Here is a 21,422-nt window from a genome sequence, read left to right as displayed (position 1 = left end):
TAATTTCGACCAATTTTCATTGTGCTGCTCGGGCTTATATCTGACGTGATAAATTTCATTTCTTCTCACTCTATACAGCATGATTCACACAATTTAACATTATTACAATCAATAATTGATGTAATTAAATTTTTCTTCCTTTCGTGTTCATCACTTCCATTGTTCCTTCTTTTATTTTGCTCACTATGATAGCTGTGCCATAGCAAAACATACAAAATAAATTTCACTTGATGGAAAGTAAAAAATGGGGCAATTATTTTCACATGGAAATTCAATTTTTTGCTCGATCTTCATTAAATTATTGTTTTTTGTTCATTATCATGAAAATTGGCAGACATGAAGCTATTTTTGAAAATCACTTCCGATTTGTTTATTTTTGTAAAATTTTGATTACTTTTGAGTCAGTAAATTATGTAGGTTTTATAGTTATAGTAAATGAATTTAAAATTTTTAAAATCTGAAGAAAATCAAAAAAAAAAAAAAATTGAATTGAAGTCTTCAATTTTTCAAACTAGATTTTAATAATACTTTGAGTTTCCAAAATCGAACACTTTGGGAAAAATTTCAAATAAAAAATCATAAAAAGTGAATTTTTTCAAAAAATAAAAATTATAATTTTCACGGTTTTGATCCTGTTTTTGGTTTAACAATCTTGAAAAAATCACAATTTTTTAAATTTTATTAATTTTTACGGTGTTTTTCTTTTAAAAATAAAAATTTTTCCGTAGCTAATTATTGAAAATAGAACTTTGAAACTTGTAAGGTATTCCAATAATTTCTAGATTTAAATTTTAAAATTTATTTTTAATTTCTAAAATTTCTGACAAATTTTTCAAAAAGTTTTTTTAAATCTTCAAGTTTTAAAAAAAATAGTTTCAAATTTTAGAAAATTGATTTTTAAATTTTAAATATTTAGTTTTCAAATTTTTTAAAAAAAAATCATTTAAATTTGTAATTTTAAATTTTAAAAATTTAATTTTTAAAAAAAATTTAAAACTAATTTTCAAAAATTTTACGAATTAAAAATCTTAAAAAAAACTAATTTTTAAATTTTCAATATTAAATTTTTGAAATTTAAAACTAGTTTTCTATATTTTCAAAACCAATTTTTTTAAAGTTAAAACTTAATTTATTGAAATCAAAAATTTGATAAGTGATTTTTTTTGAAAATTTCAAAAATTCTTTTTTCAATTCATAAACTTTTTAAACCCTAAATTTAATAAGTTAACTTTAAGAATTTTCAACATTTTTTTTTTCTTTCAAAATTCCCAAACTTTAATTTCTTAAGAATTATCAAACACTCAATAAAACTTTATTTCCACAAGAGAAAAAAATTTCAACCAGTTCCGATTCATCCAAAAAAAATTGAAAAGAAATGAAAATTGCTCTTCTGAGACTTTTTTTTTTAACAGAATGAACATCAACAAAAAAAACTAGAGAAATCAATCGCATATCACTGTGAGCATTCTTAATAATATTTTCATCACCACAAAAAGACAACAATGGTCATCAAAAGAACTGTGTCTTACATTTCATTCAATTCACATGATTCTCCTTTATGCCACACCGAAAACCGAGTAGTGGAGCACGTTAAAGCATTTAAAAATAAAAATCGATAGAGCTTAGATTACACTTCACAACAGTCAGAAAGACGGAAAGCAGGAAGGAACAGAAAGAAACACAATGAAAAATACACCACTAACAATGAAAATTTATGTATGTGATTCTCCTATATCCAACTCTATTTTTTAATTTTTTTTATTTTTATTTTATCCAAAAAAAAATTTTTTCACTTTTTTTTAAAAATTTTTATTTTTTAAATTATTTTTTTTTTTTCACTTCTATTAAGCTTTACACTTGTGTATCGAATTAATAAATTATTGAAATCTGTCATAAATATTTTTCTAAGTTTTTTTTATATTGTGATAACCGAATTTTTGTGGTTTTTTGCGTCTAACAACTGAAACACTCCGATGAAGACTGATGGAAAATTCAAATTTTCCTTACAATTTTCATGAAAAGCTCTCGAGTCGTGGAAGGACGTGTGAGCTTTTATTGGAACTAAAGGATTCCAACAATGTTTGGAAACACGTGGCATTAGCATGTGTTTAGTTCCAATATAAACAAAATCATGCTTTAAATTTGATATGATGAATTTCCATTGGAACTTGACGGATGGAAGTGCCTTTTTTGAGGGTTCAAAAGTGAAAGTCAATAAGAAGAGTAAGTTGCAGCTATCATAAATTCAAATATTTGAGCAGTTCTACGTTCAGTTCGTGCATTATGTTTGAAGAATTTTTCAAGAATGTAAAGGAACAAGTTCCTTAGGTAAGATGAAAGGTAAATATTTGGTGGAAAACCCAAAAGAAAATTTAATAATCTTCTCAGCTCTTAACTCTACATCCTTCTTACTGCTCCTTGTACGAAATGAATTTTAATTTAATTCTCAGAGAAGAACAAATTTTTTTCTATTGTGATTTATTGCTGCTGTACCTTTACCTTTTATACCGCAAAGTTTGCTTTTTTTCATCTTCTTAAACCTCCTTTCCTTGAGCATTCCTTAAGAATAATTTAATTAGGGTTTACAGACAGTTAAAATAATTGGTGTTTCTCATTGTTTATCCTTCAATGGATATAAGGATCAAATTTGCTCTTTTTTGTTGATGATTGTCTTAAGGGTTTTAATGGCGTGTTCATGTTTTGTTCCTCAATTTGTATAGTTTTTGGCAATTAATTTGAGGAAAATGTGGTTATTGCTGCTCTCAGTTTGTCTTGATAGTTCATTTTGAGGCTTTGTAAGTTGAGTCTTGACTGTATAGCAGAAAAAGATCACTTGCCCAACTTGTTGTTTCGAACGGGGATCGAACCCGCGTCTTGCGATTTGCTATCAATAGCTCTTGCCACTAAGCAATCATAGGTATTTGAAGTACTTGGCAGAATGTCGATTTAAAGTATTATTCAAGATCTGATTTCTTAGATGGTGGTAAGGATGGTATAGTACGGTATGGTATAGCTACACCTCTGGTACGATATTCCAAAAATATGGCACATACCAGATTTGGTAAAGTGGTATACCATGGGTATAATGGCAAAGCAGTGGTGTACTAATAGTACATCGGTGGTACGGAATAGTGGAACGATGGTTCGGTATTGGTGGATCATTGGTATATTCCTGATTCATTGGTGGCATGGAAAAATAAATCGGAATTGGCGCATTTGTACCGTTCCATTGATATATCAATATTCTACCACTACACTGTACCGTGACAGGTATACCACTTTGCCACACCGAGTGTTCGATTGTAGACGCCTGCACTATACTATACCGAACCGTACCACCATTGGAGAATTCGTCCCCAAGGCTAAAAAGGTTTCTAGACAGTCTATAGATCCCTACATTTGATGCGGTTTAACCTGGAAAATGTCACAACCCGCCATAACAAACCATAACATTCTCAACAACAGACGATAAATGCAATAGGAAATTCCAAAAAGCCCAATCAACAATTTCATTGACAACCAAAATTCCGTAATAACAAATCATAACAATCAACATCACAGACTGTAAACAATCCTTCACCCCAATTTTCAAAATTGACACAAATATAAACAATGAAATTCCATCACATAACCACAACTCAATATGAAATGCCTCAACACTTAATGGAATTTCCATTTTCATATTTTCATGCACATTCAAAAATGCCGCTGCATAACAAAATTCCATCACGAACAGCATATTGTTTTGGTTACGGTCTTAATTCTTTTGCAAATTTTTAACCGTCATAGTAACCAATGTTTTTTTCACAAACAATCGAGAAATTTTTTTTCCTAAAACTTGAATTTGCTGTCTAGAATTTAGAAAATTAAAATAATTATGTTGCCGAGTACATCAGTGAAAAATGATAATAAGCGGGTAATTTATATTCCATTTCCAATTATCAACATGATGAAGGTTACTAATTATCGCCACAAATTCAATTAAAGATTTCCATTTCAACAAGCAATTGTCGGCATCTGGATGTTAATGATTATGACAGAATAATTGTAAGGCATAATTTACAAATTAACATAATTGATGAAATGATTAATTTACTTTTAATTATAGCACGGATATCCACCAATATTGAAGAAATCGAAGCCACTTGAGAGGAATTACAAAGATTCAATTGCATTTACGCTGCCATCGATCTCAAGAAAGACATCAAGAACTGATAGCTTAAGGAAGTCATCGACAAGCAATAAAGACATTGAAATTGTAGACATTGTCAATCTTGTTGAGCATCGTGTAAAACATTTGAGACAAAATGCCTTCTTGTACTTAATGTATGCTTATCCATTGTCAAGTGAACTGTTCTCGCCTTATAGCTTTGTTGAAGTTCCATACTCAAAAGTTGATAAGGCTCACTTTTTTACAATATCTAAAGAAGGATTTACGTTATGGAGCTCAGCGGAGAATCATTTTACGAGAATTGGCGATTGGTATCGAGATTATTTAAATTATTGTAATGTTGCGAAGGTAAGGTTTCCTTATTTTAATGCGTATTTGAAAACAGACAGTCGTTCGGTCGTCTGTTGTCTTTTAAAACTCGTCAACTAGATATCTTTGAGATTTGTAAACATATCTGAAGTTGGCTGCGAATGAAAATTTTTGTTCAGAAATTTGAATTTTGAATAACCGTTATTTAATAATCAATTTCTAATAATTAAGACACAAATGTGCTGAAGTCACTCGAAAAGAGCAAGTATTATCTTAATTTTACCCTTCTTACTGCTTATTTGTTGAATTTTTACTGCTTAAATGTTGAGAATATTTCAACGGTCATTTAATATTTAAATTGTATCTGTCAACTTCAATTTGCTGATTTTCCCCTATTATAGTTGTCAACCCCTTTCAAAAAAACATTCAGTTTGTTTACAATCAACAATTAATTAGCATCTGTTTGTTAAAATCAACTTCATTGCTCTTAAGCTGTACATTATATATTAATCAATAGCATATGTAACAAGTATCCGAATATATTCCTACAAACCTATCTCAATTCAATTCAAATCACTTAAATTATTAATATTCCCAGACGTAAATGTCTCCTTTAAAGTTGATTCCAACATTTCATCTCTAACTTTTATCTTCTTGTCCTTTCAATTACAGATCAAACTATTCAAAAGGTTTCGTCTATGGAAAAGCTTTACAGTTTGGCACAAAGCAATTAAATGGAAGAAGTTTCATGACTGCCGTAACTTTATCGAAGAGAATCTATTCTTTGCAAATCCAATTTTACATCAAACATTGCTTGAATTACAAAAGGAAAATTGTGAATTAATTAAAGAAAAGTTTACACACATCGATATAGTTGAGAATTGGCATCTCTTCTACTTCATTGAGAGTCAAATGGCACAATTTGAGTTGACACGAAATTTACTGTACAAGTTTCGTGAACAAATGGAAAAGAAGCTATTTGATGCGTGCTATCAGGCAATGATACATAAAGGATTTACGCCAGAAGATGAGATCTTGAATTGCAAGTCCATTAAGAAGCTAAAGGATCAAATAAGTTTTACGGAACGAGCCAGCAAGAAAAATTTTTGTTCACGTTTAACAAATTATTTATATTTGGCCGATTTAATTACCATAAATCTTTTAAGCACCATTCTCTGTGACTCATTTGAGGACTTGACAAAAATATTTCAAATTCATACAAAATACGGTCCAAGTTTTGAAAGGTTGAAGGCCAGCAATGAATTTGAAATGAGATTGGAAGAGCCAAGGCCAATTTATGCACCACAAGATCCATTTCTTGTATCCGAGCTTGTCCTTAAGCCTGATAAAGTTGAAACCGATCCATCACGTGATGTGACACTTTATGTCGTTGGACAAATGATTGATTTGTTTTGGGAAGCGATTCATAATGTAAAGCCATTTCAAAGTGATGAAAAATTTAAGCTTTTTACCGAACCAAGTATCGTTGGACATCAAGAAGAATGCCTTTATAAGAATCCAGCCTCAATAGACTTCATGTTGACCATAAATTCACATTTGAACCGTAATAAAAAATCAATAATAACGATAATAAATTTAGCATATGATAAGGTTGAGATTTACATAAAGAGATTTGAGTCAATCCGTATAGCTTACAAAGAGGATTTAGAAATGGACAGGGAGCAATTACGAAAAGAAAAGGATTTGGATTTATTGATTGGATATTGTGAACGCTTTACAACTGAAATGTATTCACTCGATGGACTTTTACCAGAAATAAATTTAGGTCTATTAAAGTTAAAGCAAGGATCATTTCGTGATAAAATTTTGCCAACATGCCGTGAACTACTTTCGATACTTGAAGAACACCTTCCATCACTTGCCAAAGATACAGTTACGGAAGTACGTGAGAAAGCTGAGAATTTAATGACTAAACTTACAACAACACCACAAGAAGCACAAAATTTCGTCAATTATCTTGACTTCTTGGAAAAATGTGAAGGTAAAATTGCTGAAATCGAAAAAGTTCTCAGCTATGCCTTACGAGCGTTCCAAATCATGCAAAACTTTGAGATTATGGTCGATGAGGACGAAAAGGAAAACTTTTTAGACGTTGAAGAGTTTTTGCAGCAATTAAAAGTTGAATTGGAATCAAAAATTGAATCACGTGAATTTATTATTGAGCAGTTGGCAGCAAGCTTGCAGAAGGACATTGCTAAGATTTTCAATGAAATTGAGTCTGTCAGGATTGAAGTTATGAAACCGGAATTGATTGATGTAAGTTAAATTTAAAGTTGAGAATGCGCCATCGGTAATCGGCAATAGTCTGCTGAATGTTATCTGACATCGGTAACAGGAAGCAGCCCTCAAAAAGCAGCTTCCATCGACAATGGCCAATCGACAGTGGATTACGAACAACGGTCAGTCGACAGTGGATACCGGTAGAGGCCAGTCGACAGTGGGTACCGGTAGCAGTCAGTCGACAGTGGGTACAGTGCTTACCGGTAACAGCTGATCGACAGTGGCTACCAGTAACCTTCAGTCGACACTGGCTACCAGCAACGGTCAGTCGACAGTGGCTTCCGGTCACGTATAGTCGAATGTGGCTCCTGGGGGCTGCCTATACTAATTTTAAAATCATTTGAAAATTTTCATGTCATTTGATATGTTGAAAGCTTTTGTCTGGTCTTGGCATTGGGTCTTGACATGAAGTTATAATTGGCACATGATGGCCCATTGCTCGAGCAATTAGAGATCTTAGTCATGTCTTATATAATTCTCCCATAATCATTTCCATTACGTTGAAACTTTTATGCCATACAGGAAGTGCATTTTCAAAAAGAATCCATTTGATCCGCGTCCAAAAATACTTTTTCATTTCCTTCCTAAAACTTGATGACATAACCTAAAAAAATTATTCCATGAGCAACTAATCAGCATGAACCATAAATCTCTTCCAACAATTTTTCTTAGTCCACCTTATTAACATAATATTCTTTATTTTTCCATCAACAGGAAAATGCTAATAGCATTCAGGTCCGTGAAAATTTGTCGGAACTAATGGAGAAGCTACACGAATGCCAAGAAAATTCACAAAAAATTCGTGGATGGCAAAAGCAATTTCGGATTGATGTTACACGATTTGATTCACTTGATGTTGTTTTTCAAGAAGTTCGTCTACGTCAAATGCTGTGGGATTCACTCCAACAATGGAAAGACTGTTATGATGAATTAATTGAAATTCCATTCCATAAATTGAATATTCAACAAGTGGTTGAGCTTAATACAAAAATACTCAAAAATTGTGGCATGCTTGAGAAGAATTTACCAAAAAATGAGATTGTGCCACGACTGAAGGGAAATTGTGAGGAATTTAAGGAAAAAATTCCAATCTTACAATGTCTCCGTTCGTCAGATCTAAAGCCACGACATTGGTTGAAAATTGAACAGACATTGGATAGGAAACTACTTGGTAATGAAAATATCACAATGTATACCTTTGAGGATGCAAATGCATTTGATGGCGGTGACAATTCAACAGCTATCCAAGAAATCTCCGGTCAAGCTATCGGTGAAGCTAAGCTTGAAGAGTCATTAAAAAAGGTCGACACTGTATGGAAAACTTTAGAGCTTTCCATCATATCCTACCGTGATGCTAGAGATATTTATATTCTAGGTGGAACTGATGAGCTTCAAGCTGTTCTTGATGACTCAAATGTTACAATTGCGACAATTGCTGCCTCAAAGCACATAGGAACACTAAAGCCCCGCATAGATGAATGGATAAGACAGCTGGATCTTTTCGGTAAGACATTCGAGGAATGGATGAAAGTGCAACAGTCATGGATATATTTAGAAGCAATTTTCTCTGCACCTGACATACAGCGACAATTACCACAGGAAGCAAAAATTTTCGTTATTGTTGACAAGAAATGGAAGGAAATTATGAGAAATGTAGCAAAATATTCTCTTGCAATGCCAGCAATGACACAAAACGGATATTATGAAGAACTTCAAAAGAACAGCATATTACTTGAACAAATTACACGTTGCTTAGAGGCGTACTTGGAAGTCAAACGTGTAGCATTTCCACGTTTTTACTTTTTATCAAATGATGAATTACTTGAGATTTTGGCACAAACAAAAAATCCTCATGCTGTTCAACCTCATTTAAGGAAATGCTTTGATGCCATTTCACGTATAGAATTTGGCATGAAGGAGGGCGATAAGAAAGGTGAAAAAGTACAAACGAATGACATATTAAGCATGATATCGCCAGAAGGTGAACGAGTGACGTTTGCCAAAGGTTTAAAGGCACGTGGATCTGTTGAAGATTGGCTGAGTAAAATGGAGGAAGCAATGTTTTCGGCTGTTAAAAGATGCATGAAGTCAGCATATGTTCGATATAAAGTAATGGATAGAGTCCAATGGATATTTGAAAATGCAAATCAAGTTGTACTGACCGTCTCACAAGAGGCGTGGGCACAAAATGTTCATGACATTTTAGACTCAAATGACGATACGGATAATAAAAGTAAACGACTTGTTGATTTTGAGGCAGAGTTAGTAAATGATCTTGGTGTTTTGGCATCGCTTGCACGAACAAGACTTCAACCTTTAATCCGTAAGATATTGTGTGCCCTCATTACAGTTGATGTTCATGCAAAGGATTCAATATCCAGTTTAATACAGAATAATGTCACGAAAAGGTAAGAACATTTTTATTCAGCCTGACTCGGTTAATGAAATTTGGTTATGTGGAATTTAAAAAGGATTTTTATTTTAATGGCAATTGTGCATGACATTCTACGTATGGATGTAAAGAAGAACCTTCATTATTTCTAATTTTTTGACATTTTTAAACATTCCAGTGATGACTTTAACTGGCTTAAAATGTTGAGATATTATTGGAAACCAGATTCAGAGTTAATGCAAGTTCGGATGGCGTCTGCAAATGTTCCATATTTGTATGAATATTTGGGTGCAGGTAAATTTTTTATGGTGGAACTGATGAGTTCGGCATTCTAAGAAATATGAAAATTTAAGGAACAAATTATGAATTGTGTTAAATTTCAGGTGGTGTCTTGGTAATAACTCCACTAACAGATCGCTGTTATCTTTGTCTGATGGGTGCTATACAAATGGAATTAGGAGGTGCACCAGCAGGGCCTGCAGGTATTATTCTTTTGTAATAGTCAGAGTTCGAAGTTGTAATCGAATTTTATATTGAGTCGGGTTAATTCAAGATGAGTTGGCAGGACTAAGAGAGTAGAACTTCCTCGGACCTCTGGGTCCTACCATGTCCAATGAAGTACTACCATGTCCAATGGAGTCCTACCATATCCAATAAAGTCTTATCATATCCAATGGAGTCCTACCATGTCCAAAAGAGGCCTGCCATGTCCAATGGAATCCTACTATGTCTAATCCAATTCTACCAACTCTGAACTCAAATCAACTTTTCCATACAAAATCCGTGACGACTTCGACGTCTGCTAAATCTATTGCCTTTTGTTTGTCATGATTGTAGTCTGTCATGTTGTATAGCATTACTGATTTCGTGATTAAATTGAAATGTTTTCATTTATGTAATTTAGGAACTGGAAAAACTGAAACAACTAAAGATTTAGCAAAAGCTATTGCAGTTCAATGTGTAGTATTCAATTGTTCTGATGGACTTGACTATAAAATGGTGAGTAATATTTCCGAGCAGTACAATGGAGTCGCTAGAGTATTGAATATGTGACTCCCGCACAACGTGTTGTTCGTCACGGGTCCGTTTTGATAGCAACATAGTTAGTTACCTGCATGGCTGTTTTTGGGTGTAAATTAGCTGTAGCGTATTTCTCGGGATTTATAAAAATTCAACTCTAATTCTAACTCACCCTCAAATATTTCCTAGATGGGACGCTTCTTCTCCGGTTTAGCTCAATCTGGAAGCTGGTGCTGCTTCGACGAGTTCAATCGAATTGATATTGAAGTACTGTCAGTAATTGCACAGCAATTAATAACAATAAGAAACGCTAAAGCGATGAAATTGAAGAGATTTATTTTTGAAGGACGTGAAATCAAACTTGTTCAATCATGTGCAGCATTCATCACAATGAATCCTGGTTATGCTGGACGAACTGAATTGCCTGATAATTTAAAAGGTTTGTGAAATTTTATGAACTGTGGAAATTTGTGCTTAATTCTCTTTTAATAGCTTTATTCCGTCCTGTTTCAATGATGATTCCCGACTATAAGCTTATTGCTGAAGTCATCCTGTATTCTGAGGGATTTGAAGGCTCACAGATATTGGCACAAAAAATGGTCCAAACTTACAAACTATGCAGTGAACAATTAAGTCAGCAATCTCATTATGATTTTGGAATGAGAGCTGTAAAGTCAGTTTTAGTCATGGCTGGTGCCCTAAAAAGAGCATCGCCAAATCGACGAGAGGAAATAACTCTGATTTGCGCATTAAGAGACTCAAATTTACCAAAATTCCTTAAAGATGATGCTGCTTTATTCAATGGAATCATTAGTGATCTGTTCCCAAATATTGACCTGCCTGTTGTGGAATATGGTGACTTACAAAAGGCAATCGAAGATAGCATGAATGCACGAAATCTTCAGCCATTGCCAACATTAATAACAAAATGTGTACAATTGTATGAGACGATGAATGTCCGTTGGGGTGTTATGCTTGTTGGACTTGCTGCAAGTGGTAAGACATCAACATTACATACACTGGCTGATTCCCTTATCAAGCTATACAATGATGGAGTTAAAAATCCAAATTATCGTAATGTAAAGATGCAAACCATCAATCCTAAATCAATAACAAGCGATGAACTTTATGGATGTGTTAATTCAATGACAATGGAATGGAATGATGGATTATTGGGTATGGCAGTAAGATCAGCTGTCACTGTAACCGAAGAGGAACATCAATGGATTGTTTGTGATGGTCCAGTTGATGCTGTTTGGATAGAGAACCTTAATACACTGCTTGATGATAATAAAATGTTGTGTCTTGCCAATTCCGAAAGAATCAAGCTTACTCCATGGGTTCATATGGTATTTGAGGTTGAAAATCTAGAGCAAGCATCACCAGCTACCGTATCACGATGCGGTATGGTTTATGTCGATTCACAGCATCTGACATGGCAAGCATTGGTCAAATCATGGTTAAATACAATTGACGAAGATCAATTTGACACAGACTTAAAGACGTACATTGAGGAGCTGTTTAATAAATATTTTGATGACATCCTCACATTCGCAAGACGAAAATGTGCAGTCATACAGAATCAAGTTGAGTCAAGTAAAATTGACATGCTGTGTACAATTCTTAAATCTCTACTAATGAAAATACCAAATATGAATCTTATGGAAGATTCGGACATAAAAGCATACATATGTAAGCTATGGCTGTTTGCTACTCTGTGGTCAATCGGGTCAAATTTCTTTGAAGCATCGCGAATAATTTTAGAAGCTCATGTGAGAAAGTTATTGGAAGGACACGATAACATTGACCTGCCCGAGACAAGTTTGTGGGAATATCGTATTAATCCAGAAGAGAAGGTATGGGAGAAGTGGGAAAAAATAATTCCTAAATTTCAATTCAATCCAAATGTCCAATTCTTTGACATGATTGTACCGACATCTGATACCGTCCGTTTTGGTTACATCAGCGAAATATTAATTAAAGCTTCACACCCAGTTCTATTCATTGGTGAAGCTGGCGTTGGAAAATCTATAATTGCAAAAGAGCTTTTGTCACGTTTATCAGCTGAAGGACAAATTGTTCCAGTGTCTATGAACTTTTCGGCTCAAACAAACAGCACAAGGACACAAGAAATGATTGAAAATCGATTAGAAAAGAGGAAGAAGACACTTCTCGGTGCTCCATTTGGAAAGCAAATTTTGATTTTTATTGATGATGTGAATATGCCCAAGCTTGAAGTTTATGGTGCGTCACCGCCAATAGAGCTGCTGCGACAATTTTTAGATTTCAAAGGATTATATGACCGTGAGAAGCTATACTGGAAAAATATTGTAGATTTAATTTTAACCGCAGCATGTGCACCAGCAGGTGGTGCAAGAAATCCATTATCACCAAGATTTTTGCGGCATTTTTCAGTCTTGTCGTTTCCAACACCAAATCGTAATACATTAATTGGAATTTTTGGTGGCATTATTGTTGGCTTCTTTGCTGAATTTACGAAAACAATTTGGAGCTTAGCGGAGCCTCTTGTTGTTGCAGCTGTAACATTATATGAGCGAATTGCACAAGAGCTACTTCCAACACCCACAAAATCCCATTACTTATTCAATTTACGAGATTTGTCAAAGTGTATACAAGGCGTCCTACAAGCCGACAGCTCATCATACACAAATCAAAGTCAAATTTTACGATTATTTTATCATGAAGCACTTCGCACATTTCATGACCGTCTTGTGTCAGATGACGATAAAAAGTATTTTAAGAATTTACTCAATGAAATATCTGTGGATCAATTTAAATGCAACATTATTGAAAACAATGAAGTTTTAATGTTTGGTGACTTTATGGTGTTTGGTCAAGCGCGTGAGAATCGAGTTTATGAGGAAATTAAAAATATCGATAAATTAAAAAGTATATTGCTGGATTACATACAAGACTACAATGCAATGACGGGTAAAGATTTGAACCTGATTCTATTTCAAGACGCAATTGAGCATATTTTGAGACTATCGAGATTACTGAGAGCTGAAAGGGGAAATGGATTGTGAGTATTTGTTGAATCCTTTTTGCCCCTGCCCCTGATTATGCACCTAGAACTCACATCGTTTACCTGAATAGCACAAGCCGGTTAATCAATCCCAAAACCGGCACTAGGACGGCATGACAGACATGATGACGGATTTAAACTAAGTCCTGCACCATGTCAGAGTCATTCCAAACAGACACCAGGCTGGCATGACTGTCATGATGTCGGATTTAAACCAAGTCCTGCAACAAGTCAGAGTCACGTCTGCTTGGAACCAGATTTTTAATTGATTAATCGACTTCTGCAATTCGGGAAATTCAGCAGATATTCCCTACATTCCTATTATACATTACATCCCATTACCACCCAATTTATAATATTTTATACCAAATTCCATTCAATTCCCAGACTCGTTGGCCTCTCTGGCTTGGGTAAGCAATCAATAACACGTCTTGCATCGAACATCAACAGCTATCAATGCATGCAAATTGAACTTAAACGTGGCTACGATTACTCATCATTTCGTGAGGATTTAAGAAAATGCTATTCTGTTGCCGGCATTAATAATACACCGATTGTCTTCCTTTTAAATGACACGCAAATATTGCAAGAAGAATTTTTGGAAGACATCAATAATGTCCTTAATTCTGGAGACGTTCCAAATTTATTTGAGGGCGACGAATATGAGAAATTGATTTTAAGCACTCGTGTGCCATGCATGGAAGCAAATTACAAGGATCAAAGTCGTGACGGAATTTATGAATTTTTCATATCACGTGTCCGTAAAAATTTGCATGTTGTCCTGTGCATGAGTCCAATTGGCGATTCATTCCGCAAACGATGTCGAATGTTTCCGTCATTGGTCAATTGCTGTACAATCGATTGGTTCGAGATGTGGCCACAAGAAGCACTCTACTCAGTTGCATATGGCTCATTAAAGACAATATCTGATGACGATCAGCAATGTGAGAATATTGCATCCGTTTGTGTCATGATACATGCTAGTGTTGAGAAGGCATCTGAGGAGTTCTTTTTGGAAACAAAGCGACACTACTACACAACACCGTCAAGCTACTTAGAGCTTTTAAAGCAATATCATGCTTTAATTAAACAGCGTACGCACTCAATATCGGCATTAAGGAACAAAATCGCTAATGGATTGAATAAAATTTTGGAAACTAATGACATTGTGGCCATAATGGAACAGGAACTTAAAGTCATTGTTCCTATTATGGAGAAGAAGTCACTTGAAATTAAGGATACGTACGCAAAGTTGGAAAAGGATACAGCACAAGTTGATGCTATAAAGAAAGTTGTAATGCAGGATGAAGTCGAGGCTAAGATTAAAGCAGCTGAGACACAGGAGTTGGCTGATGATGCTTCAAAGGATTTAGAGCTTGTTTTGCCGCAATTGAGGTAAGTGTCACAGTGGTGGACAACCTTTGTGCCGCGGCACACTTGTGTGCTTCCATAAACCGTATGTCGTGTACGGTTTCGGTCGAGGCTTATCGTCTAGGTGGACCGGAAAGCAACAGGTTGTCCACACCTGATTTTTCGCATGTCAATTACATTTCCAACCTTAATATTCCAGAACCGCCCAAGATGCCCTCAGAGCATTAAACAAGAGTGACGTCAACGAAATTCGTGTCTTTCAAAAGCCACCAAAGCTTGTTCAATTTGTCATGGAAGCTGTTTGCGTTCTCCTCAACACCAAACCAGACTGGAATAATGCAAAACAAATCATGGCCGATGTCAATTTCCTTAAAAAGCTTCAAGAGTACAATGCCAATAACATATCGGAACCAATGGTTAAAAAGCTAAAGACATACATCGACCATAAGGACTTTCAACCAGCAATTGTCGAGAAAGTCTCCAAAACAGCCCGGTCAATGTGTGCATGGGTCATTGCCATGAATCGATATGCTGAAGTATTTAAGGACATTGAACCAAAAATTCGTAAACGTGATGCTGCTGAAAATGAACTAAAGCAAGTCATTTACATCTTACGTCAAAAGCAAAATCAACTAGCGGAAGTTGAAGGAAAAGTTCAGTTATTGATTGATGAACGAGACAGGAAGCAGAAAGAAATGCACGAAATTCAAATGCGATATGATTTGAATAATAAGCGATTGACAAGTGCCGGAAGATTAACATCTGCACTGTCGGAAGAGGAAGCAAGATGGAGAGAAACTGTTGAACGATTAGATAATAATCTCTTTACAATTCCTGGTGATATACTTGTTGCTGCTGCATATGTTGCATATCTTGGTGCATTTCCCATACATTATCGTAAGGATATGTGTAAAATGTGGATTGTTGAATGTCAGAGACTTCAAATTCCAAGCGGTGATAATTTTGATTTTATCAACTGCTTGGGAGATCCTTATCAGATCCGGGAATGGAATATTTGTGGACTACCACGTGATGATGTGTCGATTGAAAATGGAATAATAACGACACAATCTAGTCGATGGACTTTATGTATTGATCCTCAAGAGCAGGCTAATCGATGGATTAGGAATATGGAAAAGGACAACAACCTGATTATCACTAAAATGGATAATCCGAATCTTGTGAGGCTACTTGAAAATGCCATCATAGGTGGCATACCGGTACTAATTGAAGAAGTTGGAGAGACATTAGATCCATCACTAAATTCAGTCCTTGCAAGATCCTTTTATAATCAAGGTGGACGAGTTATGATGAGATTTGGTGAAAATGACATAGAATATGATGAAAATTTCAAGCTTTATATGACAACAAAGCTTTCAAATCCACATTATTTACCCGAAATTTGTATTCAAGTCACATTGATCAATTTCTTGGTATCAATGGGTGGATTAGAGGATCAATTGTTAGCGTGAGTGGAATATTTCAATATTATTGCCAAGCTATTGCTTTGTTTTGATTTTACTGACTTGAAGTTGGCTTCATTTTTCGTTAAATTTAACGAATATCTGATTTGAAATTTTAATTACCGTTAAATTTGTTATATTTTTCATCGACATAGTTATGATTTTCTGTCTTGAAGTTGACTTCATTTTCATTAAACTTAACGATTATTACTTTTTAAATTTTAAATGACCGTTAAATTTCTCATTTTTCTGTCTTGAGGTTAGCTCCAATTTTCGATTAATTCAACGAATATTTATTTCAAATTTTAAATAACCGTTAAAATTCTCATTATTATTTCAATGCCATTTTTTGATTCACTGGCTTGATGTTAGCTTCATTTTCGTTAAACTTAACGAACATTCTTTTTTAAATTTTAAATAACCGTTAAATTTCTCATATTTTCATCCACAGCGACATTGTCCGAATAGAACTCCCAGAAATGGAGAAACAAAGAAACGACTTAATTGTCAGCATTAATTCCGACAAGCAGCAACTTCAAATGCTCGAAGATAAAATCCTTAAACTTTTATTCTCATCGGAAGGAAACATCCTCGATGACGATGAGCTGGTTGAGACATTAAATGAATCAAAAGAAATATCAATTGTTATAGAATCACGTCTAATTGACACGGAAAAGACAGAGGAAGCAATAACACTCGAGCGTGAAAAGTATCGTCCCTTAGCAGCAAAAGGTGCTGTTTTATATTTCGTTGTCTCATCACTATCCGAAATCGATCCAATGTATCAAGTAAGCTTGAGATACTTTACCCAAATATTTTCAGCCGTTCTTGAACAGGATATACCAAAAATGGAATTCAACGAGCGTATCAAGTTTCTATTTCAACAGGAAATTCGATCAATTTATTTGAATATAAGTCGCGGTTTGTTTGAGAAGCATAAAGCTATTTATAGCTTTCTTTTAGCAACGGAAATTGAAAAGCATGATAATAAAATTACTGATAATGAGTTTGATTTTCTCTTGCGTGGCATTACTGGTGGCAGTAAAAATCTCAACGACGATAATGTCCGTAATAAACCAGATAGTTTAGTGAAAATAAGTGAAAAGCAATGGAATAGCTGCATCTTCTTAGAGACTGAATTTACACATTTTGCCAATCTTACAGTCGAGTTGAGTAAGAAGATTGTCGTAAAATTTAAAGATCAAAAATTTAATCTTACTGATGGCTTTGAAGACTCACCGACTGACTGGAATGAGACTTTAACTCCATTTTCAAAATTAATTCTCGTATCGGTATTGAAGCCTGAACAGTTTATGCTGGCTGTTAACAGTTACATACTTGAGACGCTCGGGAGAGAATTTGTGGAATCAAAGACGACATCTATAGCATCTGTCTATAAAGACATGACACCATCAACACCATTAATATTTATATTGTCGAGCGGAAGTGATCCGATGACGTCACTACAAAAGTTTGCTAATGAGCAGGAGTTTAGTGAGAAGTTGCAGTCAATATCGTTGGGACAAGGACAAGGTATGTTGACATTTAATATTCCTTATTAGTGGGTATCCTGAGCAGCACAATGCGGCGACCTAGAATATGCCCCAGTCTAGCGAACATGATGTGCTGTTCGAGAGTGAGGTTAGGTTCGTTGTACTCCATTTGTTGGCCGTACAGAGGGGGTTTGGGTATTAAATGGATAACTGTAGTGTCAATTATCCAGAACAGATCTGCCAGATAACAAGCTATCAGCTGAATTCTTAAGGACTTCATATTGACTTTTCCATCCAAAATCCTAGTTGACTTCCAGCTCTGTTTAATATACAAGCTTCATGGTAGAGCTGGGAACTTGTTAAATAGTTAAAAAAGGGTAGATTAAGCCTTAAAATTGCCTTAATTTATCAAACTTCATATTCTAACCTCCTTCAATTCTCAACTTCCAGGCGTAACAGCTGAAGCACTTTTAACCAAAGCACGTACCATCGGCAACTGGATCTACTTACAAAATTGTCATCTCTCAATCTCATGGATGCCATCCCTCGAAGCAATCGTACGTGATTTGGTATTGGGAAATTTTAAAGTACATCCAGATTTTCGTTTATTCTTATCATCAATGCCATCAAGATATTTTCCCATCAGCATATTACAGAACTCTATTAAGCTCACGAACGAGACACCAAAGGGATTGAAATCAAATTTAATGAGATCATTAATGGATTTAAACGAGGAAATGTTTGAGATTCATATTCATGGTAATACATGGAGAAAAATGATATTTGGTTTGTGCATGTTTCATGGTGTCATAATCGAAAGGAAGAAATTCGGAAGTTTAGGATTTAATATACTTTATGAATTTAATGATAGTGATCGTGATTGTGCCTTAAATACATTAAATTTATTCATTGATCGTGAATATCGTAAAGAAATACCATGGCAGGCACTCGAGTATATTAATGGTGAAATAACATATGGCGGTAGAATAACAGATGAATGGGATCGACGTTGTGCACGAACAATATTGAAATTATTTTCATGTGAAAATATCGTCGATGAGGATTACGTGTATAGTAAGAGTGGCGTGTATTATTGTCCTAGTTTGACGAAACTTGATGATTTTAAGCAGTATGTTAATGGATTGCCATTTAAGGAAGAGCCGGAGATATTTGGTATGCATGAGAATGCCGACATTGTGTATGAGACGAAGGAAGGAAGTTTCTTCCTTAAAACGATTTTAGAAAATCAATCAAAGCTTGTCAGCGCGTCTACAAGTTCAAATGACTCTATGGTTATGGAACTGATACAGAAACTTAAAGGTTCTATTGCTAAATCAATAACAACTGACAACATGAAGGCTGAACTAAATGACACAGATTCTAAGGACCGCGTTATGCCTTTAACGACTGTTTTAATGCAGGAAACTGGACGATTTAATAAATTATTGAAAACTATTCATCGAAGTTTAAAGGAACTGGAAAAAGGAATTAATGGATTTGTTGTCATGTCTGAGAATTTAGAAGCCATTTTTGATTCATTCTTGATGAATCAAGTACCTAAATTATGGGCAACGCATGGATTTTTATCAACAAAATCATTAAGCTCTTGGACTGAAGACTTGATATTGAGAATTGAGCATGTTCAGGTAAAAATTTGGAAAATTATTGGTTTTTGACAATTTAACGGTTTTCAAAATTTTGAACTTCAAATAAAAAATTTGACAATTCAACCGTTTTCTAATATTTGAATTTTAAAAATTTGACAATTTCAAAATTTTGAATTCAATTTAACGGTTTTCAAAAATTTAAATTTTATATCCAAAAGAATTTACACATGAAATGTAAATTTTAAATCCAAAAAATCCGTTAAAACTTTAATATTTATTTTCATTGTCTCACATTACAGAACTGGATAGAACATGGCGTTCCAACATCAGTATGGCTTTCAGGCTTCTTCTTCCCACAGAGCTTTCTAACTGCAGTACTACAGACCCATTCAAGACGTTATAACTTAGCAATTGATATGCTGAAATTTGACTTTGAAGTCTTAGACACAACCTTAATGCAGAAACGAATTTACGAGGCAAGACTAGACGGAGATACAGGAAATGTTTATGGAGAATTGCATGCACCAGACGATGGAATTTATGTGCATGGATTATTCTTAGAAGCTGGTAAATGGGACAGTTCAAGAGGTGGATTGACAGATCCGAAAATTGGTGAATTAGAAACTGTCTTTCCAGTTCTATGGCTTAAGCCTTGCCAGAAAATCGTCGTTGCTGACCGCTATGAAGCTCCACTTTACAAAACGCCAGTAAGGGCTGGTGTATTATCGACTACAGGACATTCGACAAACTTTATACTTTCAATATTGCTGAAATCTTTAAAACCACCAAATTTTTGGATATTACGAGGAACTGCCTTAATTACACTTTTGACTGATTAAAAATTTCAATTCCAATTTAATAAAAACTTCTTTCTTTTTTTGGATACAACAAAACTACAAAATTAATAAGCTTTACTGATATTAATAAGTAAAATTTAATTAGCTTCGCCGTTTAATTTTTGTTCCTCAACATTCATGCCAGCATCGCCCGCAGGTGTCTCGTCATTATTTGGTCCCTCTTTTGCTCGTTCCTTTTCTGTTCTAAACTTTTGACTTATATACTTCCAATACTTGTATCTGATTGTGTCATAATGATTTGCTAACATATCGCATAACTCATAAACTTTTCTGGCAAAAATCTCTGGATCGTCATAGCTGTTTGTCTCATAGATGTGTAATGTCTTTTCAATATACATATCCACAAGAAATGCCAATAAGTATGGTGCACGATTGCCAGAATTATAAAGTTCTTCTGTAAATGCTTCTACATCTGGAAATTGACTGATTTGGTAATTTCCTGATTCTATTAATCCTTTAAGATAGTTCCAAGAACTCTCATTGTTCTTAACTAAACGAATACGATTTATGGCATAATGAATTTCACGTTGTACAGCTTCAAGATTTAATCCCATATGTTTCATAATGAAAAATCTCTGATTCCATGCTGAATTGTTCCTTACGTCTGTAGATAACAGCTTGTCTATGTATGCCAATTCGTTATCGTATAGACTAAAATGATTCAGACAATGTAAATATTTAAAAAAATTAATGATGATTAATTAATGCTTACTTAAAAGTCTCAATTGCCCATTGACGATGTTGCCATGCATGATAATTTTTAGCATCAAGATCCAGTATTTTTTCAGTCAATGAGAGTTCTTCCGATGGATCATTAAGCCACTCGACAATAACACGACGATGATGCCAGACTTGATAATTTTTTGGATTATCTTCAATGACATCCGATATATAGTTGAGCTCCTCATATAAATCCTTTTTTAATGCTTTTAAAATCTCTCTTCTGTATTGCCATACAGTGTAATTTGCGGCATTGAGTCTTAGTGCATCGTTTGTTAGTTCCAATGCTCGTTCAGACTTCTCCTGTGTTGCCAATATTGCACGAAAATAATCATAGACATCCAAAACTGTAGAATAAAGGCATTAATTATCAAAAACATATGTTTAAAACCACAGAAAATTATCTTACATCGTTCACTGTAAGCAATTGCAACTATTGGATTTTTTCCATCATTTTGCTTGATGGGATGTACATCACTCCACTCGCGACGATGCCTGTACATCACATATCCTTCAGTAAATTCTTCATCAGAACTATCGCTCATTGTGGATGTGATTAAATAACTAAATTATGATTAAATTTTTATTTCTATGAAAACAGAATGATTACAATTGATGATTAATGATTTTTATTTTACTGAACGCACTCACAAAAATTTTTATGAAATTTTC

The 21,422-nt window shown here is 34.3% G+C and overlaps 3 protein-coding genes across 9 annotated transcripts in view; 1 reads left to right on the top strand and 2 right to left on the bottom strand.

Moving 5' to 3' along the window:
- The window catches only part of LOC139086942 (uncharacterized), a 95,937-nt gene extending 94,205 nt beyond the window's left edge, over nucleotides 1–1,732 (bottom strand). For all 7 annotated transcript variants that reach the window (XM_070635597.1, XM_070635599.1, XM_070635595.1 and 4 more), the window contains exon 1: nucleotides 1,530–1,732. Coding sequence is in view for 5 of the 7 variants with exons in the window: in XM_070635595.1 (XP_070491696.1) it covers nucleotides 1,530–1,536 (7 nt within the window). In the remaining 2 variants the exon portion in view is untranslated. The remainder of the gene's footprint in view (nucleotides 1–1,529) is intronic.
- Nucleotides 1,733–3,877: 2,145 nt separating this feature from the next.
- On the top strand, nucleotides 3,878–20,012 carry Dhc16F (Dynein heavy chain at 16F). Its single transcript, XM_070635544.1, has 14 exons — nucleotides 3,878–3,916; nucleotides 4,109–4,519; nucleotides 5,153–6,757; nucleotides 7,496–9,189; nucleotides 9,352–9,467; nucleotides 9,557–9,655; nucleotides 10,078–10,172; nucleotides 10,383–10,632; nucleotides 10,686–13,236; nucleotides 13,627–14,634; nucleotides 14,810–16,078; nucleotides 16,525–17,606; nucleotides 18,017–19,212; nucleotides 19,473–20,012. The coding sequence occupies exons 1-14, from the start codon at nucleotides 3,878–3,880 to the stop codon at nucleotides 20,010–20,012; spliced, it is 11,955 nt and encodes a 3,984-aa protein (XP_070491645.1).
- LOC139086963 (protein farnesyltransferase/geranylgeranyltransferase type-1 subunit alpha-like) lies at nucleotides 19,993–21,375 on the bottom strand. The gene is made up of 3 exons (XM_070635627.1): nucleotides 21,160–21,375; nucleotides 20,743–21,097; nucleotides 19,993–20,681 (listed from the first exon to the last, which is right to left on the bottom strand). The coding sequence occupies exons 1-3, from the start codon at nucleotides 21,293–21,295 to the stop codon at nucleotides 20,108–20,110; spliced, it is 1,065 nt and encodes a 354-aa protein (XP_070491728.1). The 5' UTR covers nucleotides 21,296–21,375; the 3' UTR covers nucleotides 19,993–20,107.
- Nucleotides 21,376–21,422: the final 47 nt, after the last annotated feature.

This window comes from Chironomus tepperi, unplaced genomic scaffold (assembly GCF_022539635.2).
Source record: "Chironomus tepperi strain 1889 unplaced genomic scaffold, CSIRO-AGI_Ctep_v1 contig_93, whole genome shotgun sequence".
NCBI classification, from domain to species: Eukaryota; Metazoa; Arthropoda; class Insecta; order Diptera; family Chironomidae; genus Chironomus; species Chironomus tepperi.
Note: the sequence above shows the minus strand (reverse complement) of the source record. Positions and strands in the feature narration are given on the sequence as shown.

Coding starts and splice junctions, on each gene's coding strand:
- Dhc16F (XM_070635544.1), top strand. CDS start 3,878: ATGTTGCCGAGTACATCAGTGAAAAATGATAATAAGCGG. Junction 13,237..13,626: donor GCTGAAAGGGGAAATGGATT/GTGAGTATTTGT, acceptor TTCAATTCCCAG/ACTCGTTGGCCTCTCTGGCT. Junction 17,607..18,016: donor ATCGTTGGGACAAGGACAAG/GTATGTTGACAT, acceptor CTCAACTTCCAG/GCGTAACAGCTGAAGCACTT.
- LOC139086963 (XM_070635627.1), bottom strand. CDS start 21,295: ATGAGCGATAGTTCTGATGAAGAATTTACTGAAGGATATGTGATGTAC. Junction 21,098..21,159: donor AATTGCTTACAGTGAACGAT/GTAAGATAATTT, acceptor TTTATTCTACAG/TTTTGGATGTCTATGATTAT. Junction 20,682..20,742: donor TGGGCAATTGAGACTTTTAA/GTAAGCATTAAT, acceptor GAATCATTTTAG/TCTATACGATAACGAATTGG.